This window comes from Peromyscus maniculatus, chromosome 10 (genome assembly GCF_049852395.1).
Source record: "Peromyscus maniculatus bairdii isolate BWxNUB_F1_BW_parent chromosome 10, HU_Pman_BW_mat_3.1, whole genome shotgun sequence".
Classification (NCBI taxonomy): domain Eukaryota; kingdom Metazoa; phylum Chordata; class Mammalia; order Rodentia; family Cricetidae; genus Peromyscus; species Peromyscus maniculatus.
Genome location: NC_134861.1, coordinates 94,525,139 through 94,549,872, shown reverse-complemented (window position 1 = coordinate 94,549,872; position 24,734 = coordinate 94,525,139). Strand labels below are relative to the sequence as shown.

General features: G+C 43.3%; 1 protein-coding gene across 13 annotated transcripts in view; it reads left to right on the top strand.

Moving 5' to 3' along the window:
* The window catches only part of Wdfy3 (WD repeat and FYVE domain containing 3), a 253,981-nt gene that overhangs the window by 169,008 nt on the left and 60,239 nt on the right, over positions 1–24,734 (top strand). For 11 of the 13 annotated variants that reach the window (XM_076546791.1, XM_076546794.1, XM_076546795.1 and 8 more), the window contains 13 exons: positions 780–853; positions 935–1,096; positions 2,354–2,448; positions 6,863–6,983; positions 7,348–7,565; positions 9,781–10,016; positions 11,425–11,559; positions 13,039–13,218; positions 14,536–14,769; positions 18,595–18,694; positions 20,177–20,337; positions 22,195–22,424; positions 23,527–23,636. In XM_076546791.1, coding sequence (XP_076402906.1) covers positions 780–853; positions 935–1,096; positions 2,354–2,448; positions 6,863–6,983; positions 7,348–7,565; positions 9,781–10,016; positions 11,425–11,559; positions 13,039–13,218; positions 14,536–14,769; positions 18,595–18,694; positions 20,177–20,337; positions 22,195–22,424; positions 23,527–23,636 — 2,056 coding nt within the window. The remainder of the gene's footprint in view (positions 1–779; positions 854–934; positions 1,097–2,353; positions 2,449–6,862; positions 6,984–7,347; positions 7,566–9,780; positions 10,017–11,424; positions 11,560–13,038; positions 13,219–14,535; positions 14,770–18,594; positions 18,695–20,176; positions 20,338–22,194; positions 22,425–23,526; positions 23,637–24,734) is intronic. The other 2 variants (XM_076546789.1, XM_076546785.1) reach the window with 1 other exon arrangement.

The window sequence follows — 24,734 nt, the reverse complement described above, 5'->3', positions numbered from 1 at the left end:
TTTTGTGCTTGTTTTCTGTTTTATAATCTCCAAAATAGTTTATATTATTTTCACTTTAAATGATCAGGTTTTTTTTAAATGCATTTCAAAAGAAAACTTTTCATTTGCCCGGATGGATCATCTTTACAACTCTTTATCTTCTTTTAAGATTTTATTTTTATTTGTTATGTAATTCTATATGTGCCTGTGTGCAGTACCCAAGAAGACCAGAACAGGGTTCCAGGGCCCTGGCGCTGCAGTTCCGGGCAGTTATGTACCATTTGGTGTGGGTGCTGGAACTAAGTTGTGTCCTCTGAAGAGCAGCAAGGGCTTTTAATAGCTGAGCCTTCTCTCCAGCCAGACAACATAATCTCTATTTGTGAATCTGGAGTCCATTCTGTACCTGGATTGCTTTTTAACATGCATATAATCAAGGTCTGCTGGCAATGAGTGCTACTATCTGAAGAGGGGTTTCTCCTTTTTTCTTTTTCTTTAAAGATGCTTTTGTAGGAAATACACTTCTAGTTGGCCATCTTCATTTTTCTGCACTTTAAAAATGTCATTGATCATGTTCGCCTTTCTGTGACACATAGACTATTTATAATAGATTTTACAAGCATGCTACTTCCATTTTTTTCTCCTTGGGTCTGTTTATAGTGATTGAGTTTCCTCCTCCACTTTCTGCTGTATCTAGTTAATTGTGTAACTAAAGTATGTTCCATGTGCTGTACTTGATTCTCTTGTACTGACCGTGGGGCATGTTCAAGCTTAAATATCCTGTTGTTCATATTTTGTTACAGGTCTGGCTCCATGCACCATATGAACTTCATCTGTCTTTATTTGAGCACTTTATTGAACTACTGACAGAGTCCAGGTATACTTAATATTCACATAGCTGGCTGTTCAGTTATGAAAGAGATGCTCTTACGATGAATTAATCGTCTTCCTCTTACAGTGAGGCCTCCAAGAATGCCAAGTTAATGAGGGAATTTCAGCTAATCCCCAAGCTGCTCCTGACTCTCCGAGACATGTCCCTGTCCCAGCCGACCATTGCTGCTATTAGTAACGTGCTGAGCTTCCTGCTGCAGGGCTTCCCCAATAGCAACGATCTGCTCAGGTGGGTCTGGCGGAAATCGCCAGTGAGGTTGAGATGAGATGAGTGGGATGGAACGGGTCCTTGTGGTCCCTGTGCTCGGTGACAACTGTAATGTCAGTATCCTGCAAGTAAGGCGTGGGAAGGGGCGTGGGAAGCAGCCGGAAACATTGGCTGCCCTAGATAGATACCCAAGTTTTCAGGATAGGACTTGTCAGTCCCTGTCCTTCCTCTCAAGGCCTGCTGGTTCTCAAGGGTGTATGTCACACACATGCGCACGGCCTTCCGCCTTTCTCTTGGGTCTCTGTCACTCATGAACAGATGATACTTTGTTGTTGAGTACTTGAATGGCTTCTGTGATTTGAGCATCATCTGAGTGACTGAAGAGGTGGCTCCATGGGTCAGAGCACTTGCTCTGCAACTGTGATGAGCTGAGTTAGCCCCACATAGCCAGCCAGCGGGGCCTGGGCCCCATCGAGGTGGGAACAGAGACAGAAGGGTCACTGGTGCTGGCTGGCTGCTCGACCAGCTGCCACCCAGGAGCACCAGGCTCAGGAAGAGACCCTGCCTCAAATGAGGAAGGCAGAGGATGACAAGGTAGGACAGCCAGCGTCATTCTCTAGCCTACTCACACCTACACACACACACACACACACACACACACACACACACACACAGTTGAACACGTGTGCCATGGGCAATAATTTCTTTTAGCATAAGGGAAATTCAGAGCTTTTCCTTCATGGAGTCCGCAGAAAGTTGTTTTAAGTTTTCAACCTTTAAATTATTAACTTTTCCACTTCCTTTGTAAATGAACAAGGGCCCAGGGAACTTAAGCTACTGGTCACATTGTTAAAAATTCAGTGTGTGTGTGTGTGTGTGTGTGTGTGTGTGTGTACATATGCACATGCATGCACACAAACACATATGTATAACCTACCCTGCATTTCTAAAACCCATCTTCTCCATCCCTCGGCTGGAAAGGATTCATACAGATCAGCAGAGCATTTTAACTTGGCCAGTCACGCTGTTGAGCTTGTTTAGGCCACGTGGCTTAGTGCACTAAAGAGCTCACACTTCCGAAAACCTGGATTCTTAGATTTCAGAGACCTTGTTGTGTCGATGTCATTAGCTGTGGGCAAGAGGAAGCAAACAATACCATCACCGAATGAGCCAAAGAAATCAAAACAATGCATATGTGGGTTTGTTTTCTCATTTCTTTGTATTTTGTGAGTTAGGGAAAAGAAAGATGAAACTTTTTATTTTCTGCTTTATTTTCAGGTTTGGCCAGTTCATTTCTTCTACGTTGCCAACCTTCGCAGTTTGTGAGAAATTTGTGGTTATGGAAATTAATAATGAAGAGAAACCCGATGTAGGTGAGTTGAGCAAAGAAAATGATCAGCTAAGTCCTCTGCCCTAATATGACACAAATTGGACTGAATTATATGTGAAAATGTTGCGTTACATTCCCCTTCATGTTACTTTCTGGGGTCTTTTACTGGTATGTCTATCTTACGTTAAATCTGTGCGGTGTGCCGGAGTGTGGTGTGGTGGCCTACCACATGTAAAAGGCACGGAAGCTTTCCCCTTTCAGATTCATGGCCGTCCTCTTCTGGTGTAATTGAAATCACTTCATTTTAAAAATTACGTCCATATCACTAGTGTCCTCATTCTCTGTAGCTTTTTGACTATAGTCTTCAGTGGTCCTTGAGAGAAATATCTTCCCCCACCCCACTGATACTGAGAGGATAGTCTTTGTGCAGCATTGTTATGGCCTTATTATATAATTGGAAAATCTATCACATGCATGAGTCTTATTTCTTACAAACGTACAGAAGAGAATCATAAGAGAAAGTGGTGTAACCTCAGTGTTCAGAGGACAGACAGATTGAGAGACTGAAACGCTACAGACCACAGCCTTCCGCTGACAGACTCGGGACTAGAGCATACCGCTCCTGCTGGTCCCTGCTGCCGCTTCATTTGGAACCACCTTGATCTGTCTTTGGTGGAAACAGAATTGTAAGGAACAAACAACAAGTGCCCAGACGAAGCCTTGCGGGACGAAACCCTCCAAATATACAGTACCCTTGGCTTCGTCTTGTGTGGGCCGTCTGCTGCCTGACATAGGACCCGCCCTTAAGTGTGGTGTGTTTCCCCAGGGAGACGGTTGGAAAGAACTAATTTTCCTTTGCGATCACTTATCGGTTGGAATGCCTCTGGGTTGACATGGGGGTTGTATCGGTTTCTCCTCTCAGCACTTGAACCCCATCTGGCTCAGACCCATGCCAGCCCTGTGCACACGGCCACAATTGAGTTCATATGTATGTCAGTCTTGTTATGTCTAAGAAGGTCTTGTTTTCTTGATGTCCTACATCCCCTCTGGTTCTCACTCTCTTTCTACCTTCTCTTTCCCAGAATTCCCTGAATCCTGAGGGGAGGGAGTTGAACTGTTTAGAACTGAGTATTCCAAGGCCCCCTGGTCTCTGCACATTGTTCAGTTGTTATCTCTGTCTTTGTTCTCTAATGGTGGCTGACCTATAGTATGAGTTCATATATCAGTATATAATATATAATATATATTATAATATATATCATATATAATATATATATATATATATATATATATATATATATATATATATATATAATACTGATCTATGAGTTTAAAGAATGTCAGGAGTCCTTTCACTGCTGTGCGCCTTTAGCAGCACAGTAGTAGTATTTGGTTTTCCCCTTAGTCCATGGCCTGTCGAGTCTCAGGTTCTCTTGCTTGGGTGCAAGCAGTGTCGGGCAGGGCTACCATCTCATAGAGTGATCCTTCGATCCAGGCAGTAGTGGTTGGTTACTTCCACGACATTTCTGCCACTATTGCATCAGCGTATCTTGCCGTCGGGTCACCATTTTAGATCACAGGGCTTATAGCTAAAAGGAGGATACCTCTCTCCTGCTTTGTGTGCAGAGGACCTTCCTGTACCATGAAGGGTCAGGGTAGACACCAGCTTGACTTCTCCGTGCTCAGTGAGGTGTGCAGGTGTTGTCTTGAGCCTTACTTACCACTAGTGTGTGGAGAGCAATGGGTATCCTTGGCAACTTCCCGGAGTGTTTGAGGCTTTCCATGCAACTTTGGCAAACAGCTTGTTCACTATGACCCATTCCCAGTGCTGTAGGTTTCACTTGGTGTGGAGAGATGGCTAGTTGGGCCTTTGTTTCCTGGCTTTTGGTGATTCCAATTTAGATTTCCTCTATGTATGTATTTTAAGAAGCTTCTGCCATATTAGGTTTCATATGACCCATTTGTTTTAGCTGTCCCTCTCTGTATTCTCTCTCCTATCCCTTTCCACCTTCCCCTCCCCATTTGATCCTCCCATATTGGGTCCTGTCTCTCCCCTAACCCCACACCTATCCCTGGTACATCAGAACAGATCTCCATAGGAAGGGGAAATATAAACTTTTAACTTAATATGCCATGTTCAAGCATTATTTTTAAGCTCTGCATTAATATCTGCTGAAGAAATATTGATTAGAAAGTGAAAATGCTTCAAAAATTGTTGAAAATATATGTTTATTCCAATTATACAAATGATGCAGGAAAAATAATTCTCTATTTCCCACATATTTTATAGCCATTTGATTCAATAATCACAGAAGTGTTATAAGTCCTTGATGGTGAGTGCTGCCCTAAGACTATACAATTAGCTAATTTTCTGTTGAGAAGCCAAGTTGATTAGCCTGGCCTCATCACTTTGTGCCATTTGAAGTAATAAAGTTTGTGGATGATAGTCATTATTTGTTCACCATAAAATTGTACTAAATATGATATGATATGATATGATATGATATTCAAAAAAACACATTTTTTTCAAGTAGTATTCAGGATACACACCTACCAAAAAATAGCTTGGGTGAAATGATGCCAAACATTGATAAAATTAGTGTAAACTAACATAAACAGTAAGTGATGGGGTTATGAGCTGTGGAAAAACAACAGTCTGGGAGCTTCTTTCAAATGGAGCTTTTTTCAGATAGAGCTCAGTGTTATAAACTATATTTGAAAATCAGGGGAGGCATAATTAATACAAAGTCAAATAAAAAATAGTAAGGATTTTGAGAGAGTTTTAATTTTCTGCATAATATTGTCCACTTCTAAGAAGTGATTCTTACGGCAGCTTAAGGTCTCAGGTTTGATTTTGCTAGCCCTCTAACTGTTGGTGTTTGCCACTTGGAATAGGGGGTCCTAAGTCCCCGTTTGTGAACCTAAAGCTTCATAATGAATACAGCAGTAAATTCCCTTTATGTCTGGGGTATGTGGGGGTCAGGGTCTCTCACTTTATATCTTTGGGTAACCTAACCTTGTACATAAACCAGGGAGCCTCTGAAGTCATGCACCACTGTACCCAGCTAAATTCACTTTTTTTTCCCCCACTGTGTAGCCTTGAGTGGCCTGGAACTCACTATGTAGATGAGACTGGTCTTGAACTCACAGACATCAGCCTGCCTCTGCCTCTAGAGTGCTAGTTTAAAGGCATGTGTGACTATACCCAGCTAAATCCACATTTTAAAAGACAGTCTAAAGTTTAGAGTAGTCCATGGTCCAAGCAAGTAGAACCATAAAACCACAGTGAGTTCAGGTGGGCCCAAGTGCTAGCAGAAATGGAAGCGTGGTAGTGACAGCCACACAGCTTTCCTGAGGTGCAGTATGCCTGGCACTGTGGACTAATGACGCTCCAGCCCTGGCCTTCTGGGACACTCCACTGGGGGCCTCTGAGCCTGTCTTACCCTGCTTTTGTCCAGTTTCTTTTGTGATTTTGGGTAGACTTTGACTCTGTTCTGAGCTGTACAATTCTAACTTTTGCTTCGTGTATTGTTACTGTTGAATAAACTAATGATTCCCATTTTCAAACTTTAAAATCTAGTCTTAACACTAAATATGGCTCTCATCTCAGAGAGACTCAGAGAGAGTTTATTTTTGAGCCAATAATGAGTGACCATGGCCTAGGTTCAGGTTGGCCCACATAGCATGTTTCAACATAGAATGACTTCCTGGAGTTTTATAGTTACAGAACAAAATTAAGTAGAGTTTCTCCAGTGTGCTGGTGGAAACATTGGGTAGCAGGATCCAACAGAGCAGGAAACCGTCCTCGATCGGATCTGATGTCATCTTGATGTTCTCTTAACTGTAGCTGGTGAGAGCTAGCGGTCTGCTGAGTTAATTTATTTCAGGAGGTTTTACTGGGTGGCACAGAGAGCTTAGGTCAGACACAGAGGTGGCAAGCAAGCTTAGGGTGGCCTGAGGCCGCCGGGGTCTGGCTCTGCAACATCCCAAGTCTTCATAATTAGGAAGGTCATCAGGTACATTGAAGCTTTAACCTGGGTGTCAGCTGTTCTGGGAACTCCAGTTCACACTGCTGCATTTACCTCCATCTTGAAAGGAAGAGAAAGTGGAGGGCCTGCCTGGCAAACTGGGGTTCTGTGGGAATAATTGTTCTGATGCCTGTAGTTTTAAGTGATGGCTTCCTCCTATTGAGGAAGAGAGGGGAATGTTAGTTAAACCATAAAAGAGGAGTCAAGTCTGCAGTCACTACTTTTGATAATGTTGGCGGTATAAATGAACAGTTGTCGTGGTTCTAAAGAGAATTTTTTATCTGGTTCATCTTCTTGTGTCTGCTAGAGTGGAAATCACTTGTAAAGAAAATGTTCCCTAAAAGGTTTTGTTTTCATGATTTCAAGGAACTGGATTGGGTATTTTATCCTCTATCCCTGGGGTATTTGATGTGTTTATCTCTCTTTTAGGAGCAGAAGAGGAGTTTGGAGGTCTTGTGTCTGCTAACCTTATACTTTTGAGGAACAGACTTCTAGACATCTTGCTAAAACTCATTCATACATCGAAAGAAAAGACAAGCATTAACTTGCAGTAAGTGAAACCTTTTTAGAATTGATAGTCCTAGCCAGGTGTGGTGGCGCACACCTTTGATCCCAGCACTTGGGAGGCAGAGGCAGGCGGATCTCTGAGTTTGAGGCCAGCCTGGTCTACAGAGACAGCCGGGACTATATAGTGATACGCTTTCTCAAAAAAAAAAAAAAAAATCAAAAAAGAAAGAAAGAAAAAGAACTGATAGTCCTGTCAAACAGGAAGAGACGTCCACAGACTTCAGAGGATTGACTTTAACCCTGAAATTGATAGCATCTCAAAAAATGAGGCTCCGTCACTTTTCTAATTTGAAATCTGAGTTCCTGAAGCTGATTTCCTTCCTTTGGCCCCATCTGTCTTTGCACAGGGCTTGTGAAGAGCTGGTCAGGACACTGGGTTTTGACTGGATCATGATATTCATGGAAGAACACTTGCATCCCACTACAGTGACAGCCGCCTTGAGGATCCTTGTTGTCCTGCTGAGTAACCAGTCCATCCTCATCAAGTTTAAAGAAGGCCTCAGTGGTGGAGGATGGCTGGAGCAGACAGATTCTGTGCTGACTAATAAGATAGGAACTGTGCTAGGTACGAGACTTCAGTCCTCTGTCTTTAAATGTTGTGTAAGCGTGTGCACTCCGGTTTATATCATAGCCATTAGGAGTTGTGAATTTTAATAACAAAAAAAGAAAAACTTAACACTCTTCCAGATTCAAACTAAAGCCAGAGATAGGATTCTAGATGTGAAAGCGCAGAGACCTGGTTGTGCTTTTATTGTTACACACAACCTTCTTTGGCCTTGAACTCAATACTTAGCAAGTTATAGTAGAAGTGACTGCTAAAAGCGGTAGTGTGCATTCCACACTTACGGCGTCAGTCACTACACTCGCCATGTGGCTTGTGTGGTTTGCACAGTGACTGGATGATATGTAAATGTATTGTCCATATCTCACAGACTAAAAGGCGAAAACACAGGGCAGACATCAGTCACACAGTTGGGCCATGTCAGAATGTGCGCCCCATTGACTCAGATATGTATGGCAGGGTCTAAGTCACATGATCATTGTGATTCAGAAATGAAATGATGTATGCAAGAGAGTGGTAAATTGCTATATAAATTTTTCTTCATGAGAGGATATTTCAGACAATTAATTCAGTCACACTGAGCAACTGGTTAAGATACATATACTTAAAAGCAACCTAGACATTAGAAATAAATTGTTCTTATTGTGTTAAATAATAATTATTCTTCGTCTTTGAACAAAACTGGAAAAATGTGAATCTCCATTGGAAATTTTAATAGCTTCGGAGTGAAAGTCAGTCACTCATCTACGGGCTTTGTTCACAGAAGATGTCTGTTGAACTCTTGACTGACATTCACTCTGCACTGAGCTCTCCACTAGGGATGCAGTGGTAAAGGACCACATTTGAGTTGTGTCTGAAACCCCTGTGTGATCAAGGACTCCTGTGGAGACAAAATTCCCAGATACACATATGGTCTTAGACACATCAGCCGCTCTCTCCTGGCAAAGTTTCGGAGGATGGTGGGTGGCCCACTCTGCTTGTGGAGAACACAGCCACAGTGGGCATGGATCTGCCAGCCCTCTCTGCTTGTGGAGAACACAGCCACAGTGGGCATGGATCTGCCAGCCCTCTCTGCTTGTGGAGAACACAGCCACAGTGGGCATGGATCTGCCAGCCCACTCAGCTTGTGGAGAACAGTGGGCAGACTGTGTTGTATAAGGAAGGCATTTTTTTCTTCATTTAGCCTTAAGTCTGAATCTGTATATAACTTAAGGTTAAGAAGTATATGTTTTTTTTTTTAAGGACATGTATTTTTTTTTTATTGGCCATTCATTTCTTTATTAGACCATCAGGTGTTTTAGACAAAGTATCACAGCTTCATAGAGTTAAACAAATGCAATATAAACAAAAGTAACACACCTTAAAATAATATTCTACAACAGAGAAAGAACAAAAGAAAAAAACCCTGCATTGTTACAGGGTTTTACATAATGTTGAACGCTTTCTATATTCTTGGAGGAGGTCTGGCTGGCTGTCATGGATTTTCCCATGAAGTCTGGTTACTGCGTTGCAACTTGGTTTTTTTTTTTTTTCAATGCCTAATGCCATTTATTAAAGGAGAGAGGAGGTCTTAAATACAGGCTTACAGCGCAAGGGGAGGACCCCGGAGGGCAGAAGTTTGTTACTGATGTTTTACAATCTTACATCTAAGCTGTTAACACCCATTATGCAGCATACACAGACAAGGAACTTCCCTTAAGCATTCAGGAGGATGGAACCCGGCAGGGAATTAGCATAGGGAGGATATCAAGGTCAAGGTCAGCAAGCAAGGCAACAGTTACCCAAAAGGGGGCCAGGGCCCTACAGGTCCCCCTTTTACTCAAAAATGAGCTTCTGACTTAGGTTGCGTGGGACATAGGACATGTATTAATGAAAAGTATTAATTGCTTTTTACCAATTTCACTTAATTCTTTTGGAAGCATGAGCAGGGACGTCAGAGCTGTTTTGAAGTCACTCTTGTAAAGAGTAGCGCTCGTTTCACTGTGAGAAGCACTTGTAGACTTGTCTCTGGTTGTCCCAGCCCTCTCTCAGAACCTGTATCCCCCTGGGAAGATGCACTGAAGGGAAACGGGACTGACTGAAGATGGGGTCAGCCGCTGGCCACTGGCTGGCTTTCCTTGTGTGAGCACAGGACAAGTGTGTCACCCCCTCAGCGTCGCTGGTTTCTTGTTAAAGTGGCACCGTGACATTTCCTAACTCTCTTCCTCCCTCCTTTTAGGATTCAATGTGGGCAGGAGCGCCGGAGGGAGATCCACGGTCAGGGAGATTAACCGGGAGGCCTGCCACTTTCCTGGTTTTCTGGTCCTTCAGTCTTTCCTTCCTAAGCACACGAATGTCCCTGCCCTCTATTTCCTCCTCATGGCCCTGTTTCTGCAGCAGCCTGTGAGTGAGCTGCCTGAGAACCTGCAGGTCAGTGTGCCTGTCACCAGCAGCCGATGTAAGCAGGGTTGCCAGGTAGGAACTACCTAGTAAGGTGTCACTGTGAAACCTATCGATTCTTTTACTTCGTGCATTTAAAGTTTAATTTGGGAATTTCAAAACCCTGAAAATTTGTTAGGTAATTTTCCTAAAACGTCATCCTTTGTCACTGTTAATACCTTCTTCTCTTTCTGGTTGCTCTGAACGATTATCTATGCATGAGGGCTTTGGGTGACATTAATGATGATCTCAAGGGTTGTTTTGAGTAGTCCAACTTTACCTAGAAATATGATTTCATTCCAGATAACTACAGGTGAAGGGGGCCTGGGGAGGTGGCTTGAGTCTGTGTAGCACTTGATGTGTAAGCTTGAGGACCTGGGTTCAGATTCCCAGAACCCCAATAAAAAGCCACAATGGCTGTACATCCTCAGGACCCCAGCCCTGAGCAGGGGAATGGGCAACCCCCGGGCTCATTGACCCTCTCGAGCCAAATTGGTAAACCTCAGGTTCAATGAGGAGACTTTGTCTAAAACGTAAAAGTGAAAGATAGAAAGTGATCAAGGGGAGATACCAGACATCAATCTTGGGTCTCCACACACATCTGCTTATTTTGTGTGCAAACACACACACACACACACACACACACACACACACACACACACACACACACACACACAAATGAGTAGGTACCAGTATTGATTTGAAAAATATTCTTAATTCTGTAGTGATATATAGCATCTACATTTTCAGGAAACCAGCAATGATTTATTTGAGTTGTCATTGAAGACTATTAAAATTGTCTACATATAGCTTATATCTGTGGCTTCATAAAGACTTACTTTAGCTTTTAAATTCAACTTTGCTTCCATCCAACACCAAATGATATTCAAAACAGTTTTAATATTTGACCAAACCTTTTCCATGAAATCTCCTAAGCAGTACTCTTAGATTTATGCTATGTGGAATTTGGTTTTCCAGGTCCTTTTGAATCACATGGCACCATAGTCATAAGTATTATGTAAAGCTGATCTCAGTCAATCTCATCATCCACTTATTTTGTCAAATCTTACTCATAAGTAACATAACTTTGAGTCATTGCTGAGTCTGGGGAGTGAGGTCATTGTGCTCCTACAAACATCTTGCTTAAGACTTATCACATTTATAATTTCATCTTGTTGCTAATTACCATGGAAGGTTGGGGCCATATTTTGTCTAGAAAAAAAGGAATAGACTATTATTGAAAGTGTAGGTTCTGACTGAGATGGATAATGGTACATACAATATTTACCAAGTTTCGACGTATAGAATGGAGGTTACTAGTGATGTTAGTCATTACTCAGTTAAAATAAAAGTAGTTTCAATGAAATGTGAGAATATTAGAATGTCTAAGGGTCTCCAGGGGAAAAAATGACTGGTGACTGATTGTTGCCCATTTGGTCTACAGTTTGACTTGGATTCCATCTGGACCTTTATCTTTGGAGTTCCTGCCTCCAGCGGAACAGTGGTCTCTTCCATCCACAATGTGTGCACAGAATCTGCTTTCTTACTGCTGGGGATGCTGCGCAGCATGCTGAATTCAGTGAGTTATAGAGGGCTGGCATCCCACAGCCCTGTGTGATGTCGGCTGCCTTACAGAGAAAGCTCGTTCTAATTTACCGTGGCTGTCTGTTTCCCCGTGGCTCCAGACCCCACCCTATTTTCTTAACCTCTAAGGTATGGACAGACAGTGTAGTTAAGACCACAGGTTAGAGGCTGGGAGTGTGGCTCAGTGGTAGAATATCAGCCCGCCAAGTGTGAGGTGGGGTTTGATCCCCAGCACTTCCAGAGACCGGAAACCACAGACTCTGGAAATGAGGGTCCCACTCCTGGTATTCCAGATGTGATAGCTTCTGTCTGCCACTATTTCTTATGTTTAAACATCTGGTGATAACATTTACCTCATAGGGTTGTTGTGAGGGTTTCATGAAGTAACATATACACAAAATACTTAGATTATCATAAGTATCAACTAATATCACCAACATAAGATATATAGTAATAGATACACATATATAATCATAGTATCTTGTATATATGATATGGCTACTCATTGAGATTCTGAAGTTATTCTCATTTAGATGTTAAAACATTAACAGAACAAATTTTATTTTCCTTTACACTTTTCTGCTCTAATTACTTTGAACTTAGGGAAGAATAGTAATTGCAAGAATGACAAACTCCACTCCTGTCTGTCTCACAGGCGCACTGAGAATGGTGGTGTAGCTCATTACACAGCTTAGAACTGTGCGTTAAGAGAAAATGCTAACCTAGATAGATCCCTGAAATCATACATATCTGATGATTCTCGTCTAAGAACCAAACATTGGGGGGTGTTTCCTTTGCTGCTGGTCCATAAACAAATGTAAAAGTCCATGTTAAGGAAGAAGCCTTTCAGGACTGGTCTCAGGAAATACGTAGTTCTCAAACACTTATATATGCACATGTTCTTCACTGATCCCCGAGTGTTTGCCATCTGGTGCTTCCAGGTGTTGTACCAGGTATGGTACTGTGCCTTCGTGTCAGGTTCACAGGGAGAAAATGACGTCCGCATCTTCATCATTTACTCCCGATTTCCTGACAGGATGCTCAGGACCAGTGAAGGCAAAGAGCTACTGTGATGCAGACCGTGTTCATGTTGATAACACCAACTGTTCTTAGTTGAGCTGTGGAGAGAGCTGGGGACAGTTTCTAAGGGTGTGGTTGTCCTTCCGGCTATTAGATTTGTTTACGTGTTTGCACAAAAATCTTTGCTTGTGTATGATTTATGAGGTTTTGGATCATTGATGTGTGCAGTGTAAGAAAAATAATAAATAGTAAATCCCCCTTCTTTAATTTGAGACAAGGTCTCATGTAGCCCAGGCTAACCTTAATTTCTCTGTGTAGCTGAGGATGACCTTAACTCCTGATCTTTCTCCCTCCGCTTCCCGAGAGCCAGCTTGCAGATGTTTGCACCCAGCCCAGCGTAAGCCCCTGTGGAAGGATCCGTCTCTAACGCTGTTGTTCTTCTCTGCCCTGTTAGCCGTGGCAGTCAGAAGAAGAGGGGTCGTGGCTCCGAGAGTATCCGGTGACCCTGATGCAGTTTTTCAGATACTTGTACCACAACGTTCCAGACCTTGCCTCCATGTGGATGAGCCCTGACTTCCTGTGTGCCTTGGCAGCCACCGTCTTCCCCTTCAACATCCGCCCTTACTCAGAGATGGTAAGGAAGGAGGAGGAGTGGTCAGCTGGCGGAAAAGAGGCGTTTGGTTTCCTGCGCCCCTGACAGGCTCACCTGTCTGTCACGTGCTGTGCCAGGTCTCTGTCACTGCTGTCAGAGCTCTCCACACAGTCCTTGTGCTCTCCCTAAGAGCGCCGCGGGCTGTGTTTCTGCTTCCTGTCTCCAGCTCTTCCAAGCCCCTTGCTGCTGCCCCAGCCAGGCAGCTACTGTTACATGCCGTTCCGTGAGATGCTGGCTGTGTGCTTAGAAACTGCTCTGTAGCGGTCACAGGACTCTAGCCAAGCCAAACTGCTTCCTTTTTTATTTTAGACAGTAGGTGTTTGCTGGATTTAATTGCTAAAGTGATTTAGAGAGTTGATTTTGTTCATAACTGATAAAATGAATGTGATTCTTCTGCTCAACTTTTTTAACATTGCTCAACCTTTTATTCTGTACTAACTTAACAAGAAAATATCAGTCTATAATCAGACATAGTACTAATATTTCTGTCTTTTCAAACAGACCCAAAGGGAGAGTTCATAATTCTCGTTCCTATCATGTATTGCAGGGACTGAAGTAAACTTCCTTCTTCATATCAATTTTACATTATAGAAATGTAAAGTGCTCATTTCAGACCTATAAGGAGAGACAGACAGATGACCCATAACCTTAACACTCTGGCTGGCTTATAGTTTTAGAATCCCTTGGTTTGGTTTAAAAAGTGTGTGTCTGTGTGTGTGCATGTGTGTGTATACATGTGTGAGTATGTGTGTGTGTATGGATGTGTGCATGCATATATAACTTAAAACACTGCCTTACCATCTCTTTGTCAACATCTAGAATTTGTCTATATCTCTTTCTGGCTTGGCTGAAACTTGTTGCTATTTTGCTTATTTACATTTTCTTCACCTGCAAAATAAAAAAAAAAAAAAGATCAACCCTTAGTGGTCACCCTTATATAGATTCTTCTCTGACCTGTGACATTTGGCTTTTCAGTAGCTAGCTTCTGATATGCAGGTACAGCCGTCCTCGTGGTATGGCTTCATCTATCTGAAGTGTTTATGATCCCATAAAGCAGATACATTACTAATGGTCTCAGAAGTGTCGAGTGGCATGGCATAGCGCCAGATTACTTGCTGCCTTGAAGGCAAAGCCTGAAGAGTGCAGCCCTGAGCTGAGTAGCTGGATGGGAAGCCAAGGCTTGGGGAGGTGGCTCTGCTTTGGATGTCACCGCTGCAGTTGTGTCTTGCTGTCTTAGCAAACATGAAAGTGAGGTGCTAACATCCGCTCTAATGAGATTGCACCTGTCCCCTCCGTTAGGTGACAGATCTTGATGATGAGGTCGGATCTCCAGCAGAAGAGTTCAAAGCTTTCGCCGCAGACACAGGAATGAACAGGAGCCAGTCAGAGTACTGCAATGTGGGCACCAAGACGTATTTGACCAACCACCCAGCTAAAAAGTTCGTTTTTGACTTCATGCGAGTCTTAATGATCGACAACCTCTGCCTCACCCCTGCCAGCAAGCAAACTCCACTAATTGATCTTTTGTTGGAGGTAAAGACAAAGACATGTACATACCATTTGCTTGCATTGTTTTTATAATGAGAACGTTAATAACCAATTAAGTTCTATGCAGAAGACTTTTAGACTTCTAATTCTTCTAGATAATGTATAGGCAAAAATGAGAACGTAGATGGTTTTTAATGCTACATGTATCTTGGATTCTGTTACTTTGTTCCATTTTTCCCCCCTTCTCTTAAGCATGTTTCTCCTTTAGTCCTTTATCACCTTTTTTCCTATGGCAAACTTTTCCAATAAGGGCCAATTAACACCTTTTTTTTTCTTTTCCATTTTTCAAGACAAAGTTTCTCTGTGTAGCTTTGCGCCTTTCTGGATCTCATTCTGTAGCCCAGGCTAGCCTCGAACTCACAGAGATCCGCCTGCCTCTGCCTCTCGAGTACTGGGATTAAAGGCGTCACCACCGCCCGGCAATTAACACTTCCTTCAAGTTTGTGCCACAGCTCTTCATCTGTGCCATTTTACTGTGGACAGAACTCTCCAGAGAAAAGGCAGGATGCAATGATTAGGGCTATGCTCCTGTAGAATGTTATCTGCGAAGCAGACGCAGGCTGGATTCAGCTCACAGGCAGCAGTGTGTGTGTGCAGCCCCTCTAGACATTCAAAACACTGGCGGTTTTCCTCACCTCCTAACTTCAGTCAGTCACACTGCCACCTATTCCTGCCACTGTCCAGTGCATCTTACAGCATGCTGTCGCACATAGAAGATACTCAGCACACACCCAGTGACCTCCCCAATGGCCGCAGCTCCTGGTTGTCCCTCCTGTGGTGAGTGAGAGGAGTCAGTGGCCCAGGAGAAAATGAGACTCTGCAGCTGGAGTGGTTTCGCTGCTGGCTGTAGATGGGGACCATCCCTAAAAGCCACTTTCAGAAGTTCATCTAGAGTTGGGCGTGTCCCTCTGTGGTAGACTGTACAGGGCTGTGGTCTCGATTCTAAACAACAGTGTCAAATGACCCAAACCAAATAGTCATCTGCTGACATCACTAAAGAAAACGGATCAGAGAGAGAGAAGCTACGTGACTCATCCCTTGCCTGGTTCTTGTGAAGGGTGCCAGAGTCCTCGCTGTGCAAGGTGTGAGGTTAGGATGTGTGGGGTCTGCTCTCCTCAAAGGGGGTGATGGGAATATGTCATGTGCTTGCTCTCAGCTTGACAAACAAAGCAGATTTCCCTGCTCCCTCTAGTGGCTACTGCAGTTAACTTTTTAATTGCAACTTCAAAACCATGGAAGGTGTTTACTGCACTCCTGTGAAAACATCTCCGTTTGGCCAGTTAAAAGGTCACTTAAGGAATTTAGAAGCATCTTAACCAAGACCACAAGTGTTTAAAATTGACAGAGAGAATAATGTGTCAGCAGTAAACCACATGATTAAAATCTGCCTGATAGAACTTGTCCCTCTGTGATGGAGATCAGTGATAGAGTTTGGTGAGCGCTCCGTGATAAAGCCTGGTGATGAAGCTCAGTGGTGATCAGTGATAGAACTCCATGGGGATGCTCCATAATGGAGCCTGGTGATAGAGCTCAGTGTTGAACAAACAAACAAACAAATAAACAAACAGCTCAAGAAGAGAGATGGTCAGTACTTTAGCATCTAGGGTGAAAAACCTAGAAACGGAAAACAAATGACAAGATGGTATTCAGCAGAAATGTGCAAGAAAGGATAAATGCCTCAAAAATTAACATACAGTAAAAAGGAATGGGCGAGTATGCCTGGCCAGTGAGAGCATTTCTTAAGCTTCTAAGCACACTGACAACTACGTAATTAGTCGTGAATAACTTAAGGACTTCTGGTTTGTTTGTTATGTAAGCAGGAAGTGCTTCATCTCCCTGTGTCAACCTCAAGTATGGTTCTCATCATGGGTATGTACAGTTGTACCTTTTGGACTAGAGAGCTGAGTGTTAGGATTGTAGTCTGGGAACCACAGCAGTGTCAGATTGAAGCCCCAGGTAGATGCTAAACTCTTTACAGCTATAGGCAGGTTTTCCTGTCCTCATCTCCAGTAACAGGTGGCCGAGGCTCTTGGTGTGCTGAGTACTTCTTACTCACTTAACTCTTAATTACATCCCTGCCCAACAGGGCGATACAACACCATCTTAACTAGAAAGGCTGAAGCTTGTTTTTAAAAGCCAGAGATGGAGAGCAAGCTCAGGCACCATACATGGCCCACATGAACATACATGTAAATGAAAGTAACTTGCTACAATAAAGAACTTTACACACTTATATAATATACGTGTGTGTGTGTATATAAAAACAGGTTAGTTAATATTACTATTTTCCATACCTTCCTTTAAAAGATGATTCTTAATCTTCTAATTATGAAGTCTATCTTTGGAGGGATTCAAAAGCAGAGCTGTATATTTATTGCTTCCCTGCGTGCAGGGAGGGCCTTGAACCCACTAATATTTCATCTGGCCACTGTGACCCACACTCTCTAGAGTCGTATGAGTGTTAGTTTTGTCACAGGAGAACGTGCTTTCTTGATTATATCTGCCAAAGGATCGTGTGGGTTTATTCTCTATAGTGATCTCTAAAACTAAGAGATTCCCATTCATATAGAATGGTTTGGGTGTGACATGGTGCCCAGGTTCCCTGTTCATATGGAAGGGTTGAGTGTGACACTCAGACTCCCTGCTCACATGGAAGGGTTGAGTGTGACACTCAGACTCCTGTTCACATGGAAGGGTTGAGTGTGACACTCAGAGACTCCTGTTCACATGGAAGGGTCGAGTGTGACACTCAGACTCCCTGTTCACATGGAAGGGTCGAGTGTGACACTCAGACTCCCTGTTCACATGGGTTGAGTGTGACACTCAGACTCCCTGTTCACATGGAAGGGTTGAGTGTGACACTCATTCCCTGTTCACATGGAAGGGTTGAGTGTGACACTCAGACTCCCTGTTCACATGGAAGGGTCGGGTGTGACACTGAGGCAGAAGCTTAGCTGAACTCCACTGTTGGCTGTCAGGGAGGCAGTCCAGGTACCTAACCTATCTTCCAGGTGGCCAGGCACTAGGGATCCTTTTGTGGTCCTGGAACGCCAGGCCCTGACCCACGATGAACAGTTCCAGCTGTCGTAATGTTCTTGATTTGTGTCTGCAGGCAGAGGCACACTATTGGTGGTTTGCAGACAGACGGGAAACATAGACCAGCCTTGCTCTGCCTGCTTTCTTATACAACCAGGGCCACCTGTCCGGGGATGGCACAGTCCACAGAAGCTAGGCCTGCCCACATCAATCATTAATCAAGAAAATGACCTATAGGCTACAGGCTTGCTCACAGGTCAGCCTGGTCGGGGCATTTCCTCCATTGAGAGTATCTCTTCCAAAACGACTCGGGGTTTGTGTCAAGTTGACAGAAGCCAACAGTCACACTTTGTCTCTATTTCAAGTGGCATTTGCCAGACAGATGACATAAAATGTATATACCAAAGCACATAAGAACACTCTAGTGAATTACTTGGAAAGACACTGTGATGCCTGAATTCATAAAATCTCAAGTTCCTTCAAAGTTTGGCTGCTCTGAGTCCTACCAAGACCATTTGAACTAGGCAGCTAGGGCCAGTAACAAATGTAAATTTCATCATCACTTGAAAGAGTCAGAAGACTAAATTCCTATAATGATGAGTCACCATAAATCCTTCTGGAACTAGAAACGTTTTTGTGTTTTTAATAAAATGAAGTACTGAGAAGTGGTGAGACACTTGCGTTCACCAGCACTGGCTGCTCTCATCAGGTGGGACCCATCTTTGTGTAGTTAGGTTTCCTTCTGATTCTAGTGTGTATTGTTTTAATACATAGGCTTCCCCCGAAAGATCTACAAGAACTCAGCAGAAAGAATTCCAGACGCACATTTTGGATAGCGTGATGGACCATTTGCTTGCAGCTGATGTGCTATTGGGTAATTCTGTGTTTATTTTTAGATTTTAAAATGCATATATTACCACTTTCCTGTCTCTAAACTCCAAGCTCATCTCCTTTCTTCTTTCTTTTTAGTCTGACCTCTTACCGCTCACGGTTTTTTAACGTTTGAGATGAGATGTTCATGTTCTGCATACAGCAGCTTGTTGTCATGACTAGACAGTGTTATGTCAAATGAACATTTGCTTATTTATATTATTGTTGGTAGACACATGGAAGTTTCCAGCTAGAGGGAGCTCCAAATAAAACCACTATAAACATTCTTACTCGGGTGCCACAAACATGTTAATTACATGTGTCTGTTGGGGAGTGGAATCTCAGGTATGTGCATGCACGCTGTTCTTCAGGATGTGCTTCAGGTCGGAAAGTCAAAGCGCACTGGACTAATTGTCTTTCAAAGCATCTGTATTGAGTTGCAATACGAATGTAACACTTGAGAGAGGCATTTACAATAGAGACATCACTTACATATCAAACAACATGAAGACGTTTTAGTTCAAAACCAGGACTAGTGTTGCCCGCCCGTCATCCGGGCATGACTCCAGAGCTACAGCAGGATTGCGAGTTCAAGGACAGCCTAGGCTCCCTAGTGAGACCCTTCTCAGAAAGCAAAAATATGAAAGTTTTAGCAATTTACCTTCGATACTATTCTGAGCGATCATATGAATCTTAGAACCTCTCTGTTCTGGTAAATAGTTTTTATAAAATGGTTTGCCGGGACATCATAAATATTGTCTTAATATGTAACTGAATTTTCAAAACTAAGCATCAAGTCACGTTTTTGTGCCAGTTCTCATCCACTGAGATCATCTGTACCATGTAAAGACACAGGATGAGAGCCTCCTTAGAAGTGGGAGTAACCGGTGGTCTATGCAGAATCTCCACAATGCAGTGGGGTGCGGAAGATGGATAGTCCCAGGACTGTGTTCATTTCAGCCCCTGGGAACACTGGGGTCGCCTGGTTCGGAGTCGGCACTGCTGACCACGGCTGTCTGTCGTCTGCCTGCAGCCCCTCCTCGGTGTCACATGTTTTCTAAATCTCATGCCCACGTCACTTCGTGGCTGTGGGAAGTGCACCACAAATAGAGTTTTGTTTGAAAGGCTTTTCCCCCTCATTCTTCACACATAATCCATCTTTAATTGAACTTTTTTATGGGGTGAAGGTGTTCTGTTGCTGACGGTTCTACCTGAAGAACCATTTGCTTCTCACAGATTGTATTTAGGTGTGAGAGTCTTCACAGGGACTTTCAGCCCTCAAAGCTTGTAGCCTGGTGAAAATATTCTTTGCTGTGTTTATCCTGACTTCTGGCCATGGACATCATTTTCTGAAAACACTCCCTGAGAGCATGTGGTCATGTTTCATAAGGACTGTGGGTACACTTGTCTTGCCTTAGCTGGTGTCTTTGAGGTCTTGTGCTGGTAGATGTCAATTTTCTTAGATATTTTTTCCTTTGGGATTTAGGGGAAGATGCATCTCTGCCCATTACCAGTGGAGGAAGCTACCAGGTGCTGGTGAACAACGTGTTTTATTTCACACAGCGTGTGGTGGACAAGCTTTGGCAAGGCATGTTCAACAAAGAATCTAAGCTTCTTATAGATTTTATAATTCAACTCATTGCACAGGTAATCCATCGTTTCTATTAACTGTGGAGCACGTTTTTCTCTGATAAACTTTTTCCTATGCTGTCAAAATTATTGGAAGTAGGTGTAACTAATAGGATAATGAATATTGACCTTTGACATACCCAAGCTTTGTAAGAATGAATTGAGAAGTACGTGTCTGGACTCCTCCTCCTCCCTTGACTGCTGCCAGTGCTCTGCTTACGAAGGTGCCTAGGTTTCAAACTGATCCTTCTCCTGCCAAGCCTGCCCAGCCCAGGCACTTCACATACCTTAAGTTGATACGACTCAATAAGCTTTTATAGTGTCATTGTATGAAGACTACAGGGCATGAGCGTCCACTGAGGAAATGTTCCCTCATCAGCTGGCCTCCACAGTTTATTGATACCTATATTTCTTTGAGAATATCATTTACCCCATGCATGCTTGACTGAAGAGCATTGGTCACTTGGCACACATCTTACTTACTTTACAGTGTAAAAAAGTGGGAATACTTTTCCATGTATATTATGGTTTCTGAGTTTGTGTTTTTATGAGTTTTGTTTGTGTGTTCATGGTTTGTGTGTGTGTGTTACTTGTGTTTTGTGGTGATATATTATGTACCCTATAAAATTTGCCTGAGGATCAGAGGACAGAACAAGCTACTAGATTAAACATAGAGGCCAGGCAGTGGTGGCACACACTTTTAATGCCAGCACCCGGGAAGCAGAGATTTATCTTGATCTCTTGAGTTCAAAGCTACCCTGGACTACATAAGATTGATTCAGTCTAGGAGAGAAACAGAGCCAGGCAGTGGTGGCACACACCTTTAATCCCAGTACTTGGGAGTCACACGCCTTTAATCCCAGCACTTGAGATCTCATGTCTTTGCTACCAGTATTTGTGAAGCACACACACCATTAATCCCAGCACTAGGAAGGAAGTGATAGCTGGGTATGTAAGGTGTGAGGAGACAGGAACTAGAGTTCTTTTTCAGCTGAACCCCTTTCGGCTGAGGACTCAGAGATATTCAGTCAGAGGATTCGTGGAGTTGGCAAGATGAGAAGTAGCTGTGGCTTGTTCCTTTGTCTCTCTGGTCTTTCAGGCAAGCTTTATTTGATACACAATATATCACCACAGTGTTGTTTTGTTTTTATTCTGGTTTGGATTTTGTTTGTTTGTTTGCCTGTTTGTTTTCTAAAGAGAAAGACAGAAAGGGTGTGTAGTTGAGTGGGTAGGGAGAATCTGGGAGTACTTGGGAGAGGAAACCAAGGTCAGAATCTATAGTATGATGGAAAAAAAATTCAGTTTAAAAAAAAAAACGGCAAATTTCTTTTTCCAATGACATGAATGACATGTGATGATTATTAACAAATTCAAAGATGTAAAAAGTAAAGGGAGAAGATTCTCATCTCTATGCCAAACTGCAACACTTGCCCTGTACCTGTTCAGCTGGTATATGGTAGAGTGTAAGAGTGTAGCATTCTCTCTGAAGGTGTGCCCTTGTAGTTAAGCGGAAGAGACAGTTCTCAGGTGAGGGTTGAAGCCAGCACACCAGGACAGCTCTCACTAACATCCGCGGAATTTCTTCAGTTGCTGTAGAGATCGTGCATCCTAACAAAGGTAGCTTGGTCCGCTCTTCCTCCGCGGTGACATCTGTGTGACATCAGGGAGGCCACACGGCAGCACAGGCATGCACACCTCTCACTGGGGCTGTTTGTAGAAGACGCTTCATTCTTAAATTGCATTGATGTGTCTCATCGGTTTCCGAATCCATGTAGCAAGAGCTGAGTATTTTTCAGCTAAGTACTCTCAGGACTGAGCCTGACAACGGGCTTTACAGTTTTGTCCCGTTACTAAAACCATCTTTCGTTTCCTTAGTCAAAGCGAAGATCTCAGGGATTGTCGCTGGATGCCGTTTACCACTGCCTCAATAGGACCATCTTGTACCAGTTCTCACGGGCACACAAAACTGTCCCTCAGCAAGTAGCTCTCCTTGATTCACTCAGGGTCCTTACTGTAAACCGGAACTTGATCCTTGGACCCGGCAACCACGACCAAGAATTCATTAGCTGTCTTGCTCACTGCCTGATTAATCTACATGTTGGAAGGTAAGTTTCTCTGATACCGTTTGCCCTGTTGTCTTTAATAACATCGCATCAGAACTCCTTTATGTTCCTTTTCCTTTTAATTAGTTTTAGTTACTGCTTTATGAAAAAGGTTCAGGGCGAGTGTTGCGTTTCAGCAGCAATAATGAGGATTTTTTTCTTTTGATTTACTTTTACATCTTTAAATTTGCTAATAATAACCATATGTAATTCATATAATTGTAAAAAGATATTTGCTTTTTTATTGAAAAAAATTTGTCTTCATACAATAGATTCTGGTCATGGTTTTCCTTCCCAACTCCTCCCAGATTCTCCCCACCAACCCAACTACCACCTTCTCTCTCTCTCTCTCTCTCTCTCTCTCTCTCTCTGTGTGTGTCTCTCTCTCTCGCTCTCTGTCTCTCTGTCTCTCTCTCTCAAAATCAAACAAGCTAGTAAAAAAACCAAACAAACCAGAATTAAAAGAAAATAGAGAGAAACACAAGAAACACACAGGCACGTGCATACACAAGTAAAACCCACAAAAGCACAAAACCAGAAACCAGAGTGTACAAACCAAAGACCGGTAAGATTCAAAGACAAAATTCCCAAAGCAGTACGAGACAACACGGCTGTAAGAATACTGCTGGGACTTTGTGTGTAGGCCATCTACTGCGGTGTTAGGGAGAACCGTGTGTGTGGTTACCTCCAGGAGGCAAGAGCTTGGCTCCTAGGGCAGCTGCAAATGAAACAGAGAGAGAGCTACAGCCTGGAGAGGACCCTGACATGCAACAGCATTTTTAGAGAAGTGACCTCTTTGTAAATTTAAGATAAAGCTGTTAATACTAATCTAAAATCCTTAAATGTTACATGATAGTCTTGACCCCCTAAAAAAAAACACTTGAGCTATGTGTAGCCAAGTGCATCTGTGAGCTCACCCCTTAAAAATGGCACCTTCGTGTTAAACGGGGAGCCCTCTTTTTGTATCTGCTGAATGTCTGTCTGCCAGTAGTGGAGTGAGGTGCTGGGCCAGTGCTTACACGTGTCTGCAGGGTAATTCATGGTCGTGACAGCTTTGAGCTCTAATTGTTTCTTCAGCTACTTGACCCTGGTTTGAATGTTTCAGCAACGTGGAAGGATTTGGTCTGGAAGCAGAAGCACGCATGACCACGTGGCACATCATGATTCCCTCAGACATTGAACCGGACGGAGGCTACAGCCAGGATATCAGTGAAGGTAACCATCCCTCACTGGTTGTGGATGTGTTGTTGTTCATCTCCAGCTTTTAGACATAACGTTGGTTTCAACAACCACTAACGTATCCAACCTGTCCCCTCACCAACCTGCACACAGACCATCTGGAATGCCAAGATGAGTAAAATAGTGAGCCCGAAGTTGATGGCATTTGTGCTGCAGATACCAGCTTGGCATTTTCTAGAAAGAAAAGTGCCTGTTGCTTAGGTTGGCACGTCCCCATTAGAGGCAGATGTCTTTGGAGGCAGGTTGTCATTGGTACCGCTTGGTCTTTTTGCTTATGTGTTTATTTTTGAGACAAGGTTTCATTGTATACCTAGGCTGACCTTGAAAACTCTATGTGCCTCAACCAAGCCCTGAGATGGCAGTGATCCTCCTGCCTCAGGTTCCCACATCTTATTCTCTTTTAGAATCTCATTTTTCTCAGTCCTATAAGCATCGTGTATTGAAGCCTTTGTGTAGATTGATTTCTTACTTCATGTGTTCTAGGTCCAAGCTGAGATCACTCCATAGTGTATATCTCCCAGCAATTTCATGGGATGGCATTATGTGTGGTCTGATCCTGGGGAAGGCTAGAACTCAATTCTTCCCTATTCATTTATCTAAGCAATCAGTACTTCTGTCTTCTACCAAAACGTCTTGATCCCCCCAAACTGAAGTTCACCCACCACCGGAACTGGAAGTCTAGAGACTTTGTTCCTGCAGGGTGCTCCATAGACCAGCATCTTCGGTCTCTCTTGGAACTCCTAAGACTGGAGATTGTCGACCCCTGTCATCTCCAAGGGCTGACACTGGCCATCTATCACGAGCACTCAGAGGGATTCTGAGGCTTGCTAAGGATGGATGGGCGAGCTGCTGTTGGTGGGAGTATAAACCGATGCAGCCACCATGAGAGTGGGTGTGGAAATTCCTCAAAAAAACTAAAAAAGGAAGCCAGTTATGGTAGTGCACACCTTTCCTGCCAGTACTCAGGAGGCAGAAGCAGGCAGGTGTCTGAAAGTTCAAGGCCAATAGCCAAGGCTGCATAGTGAAGCCCTGTCTCAAAAGAAAAAAGAAATAGAGCTACCTTACCTGTACCTC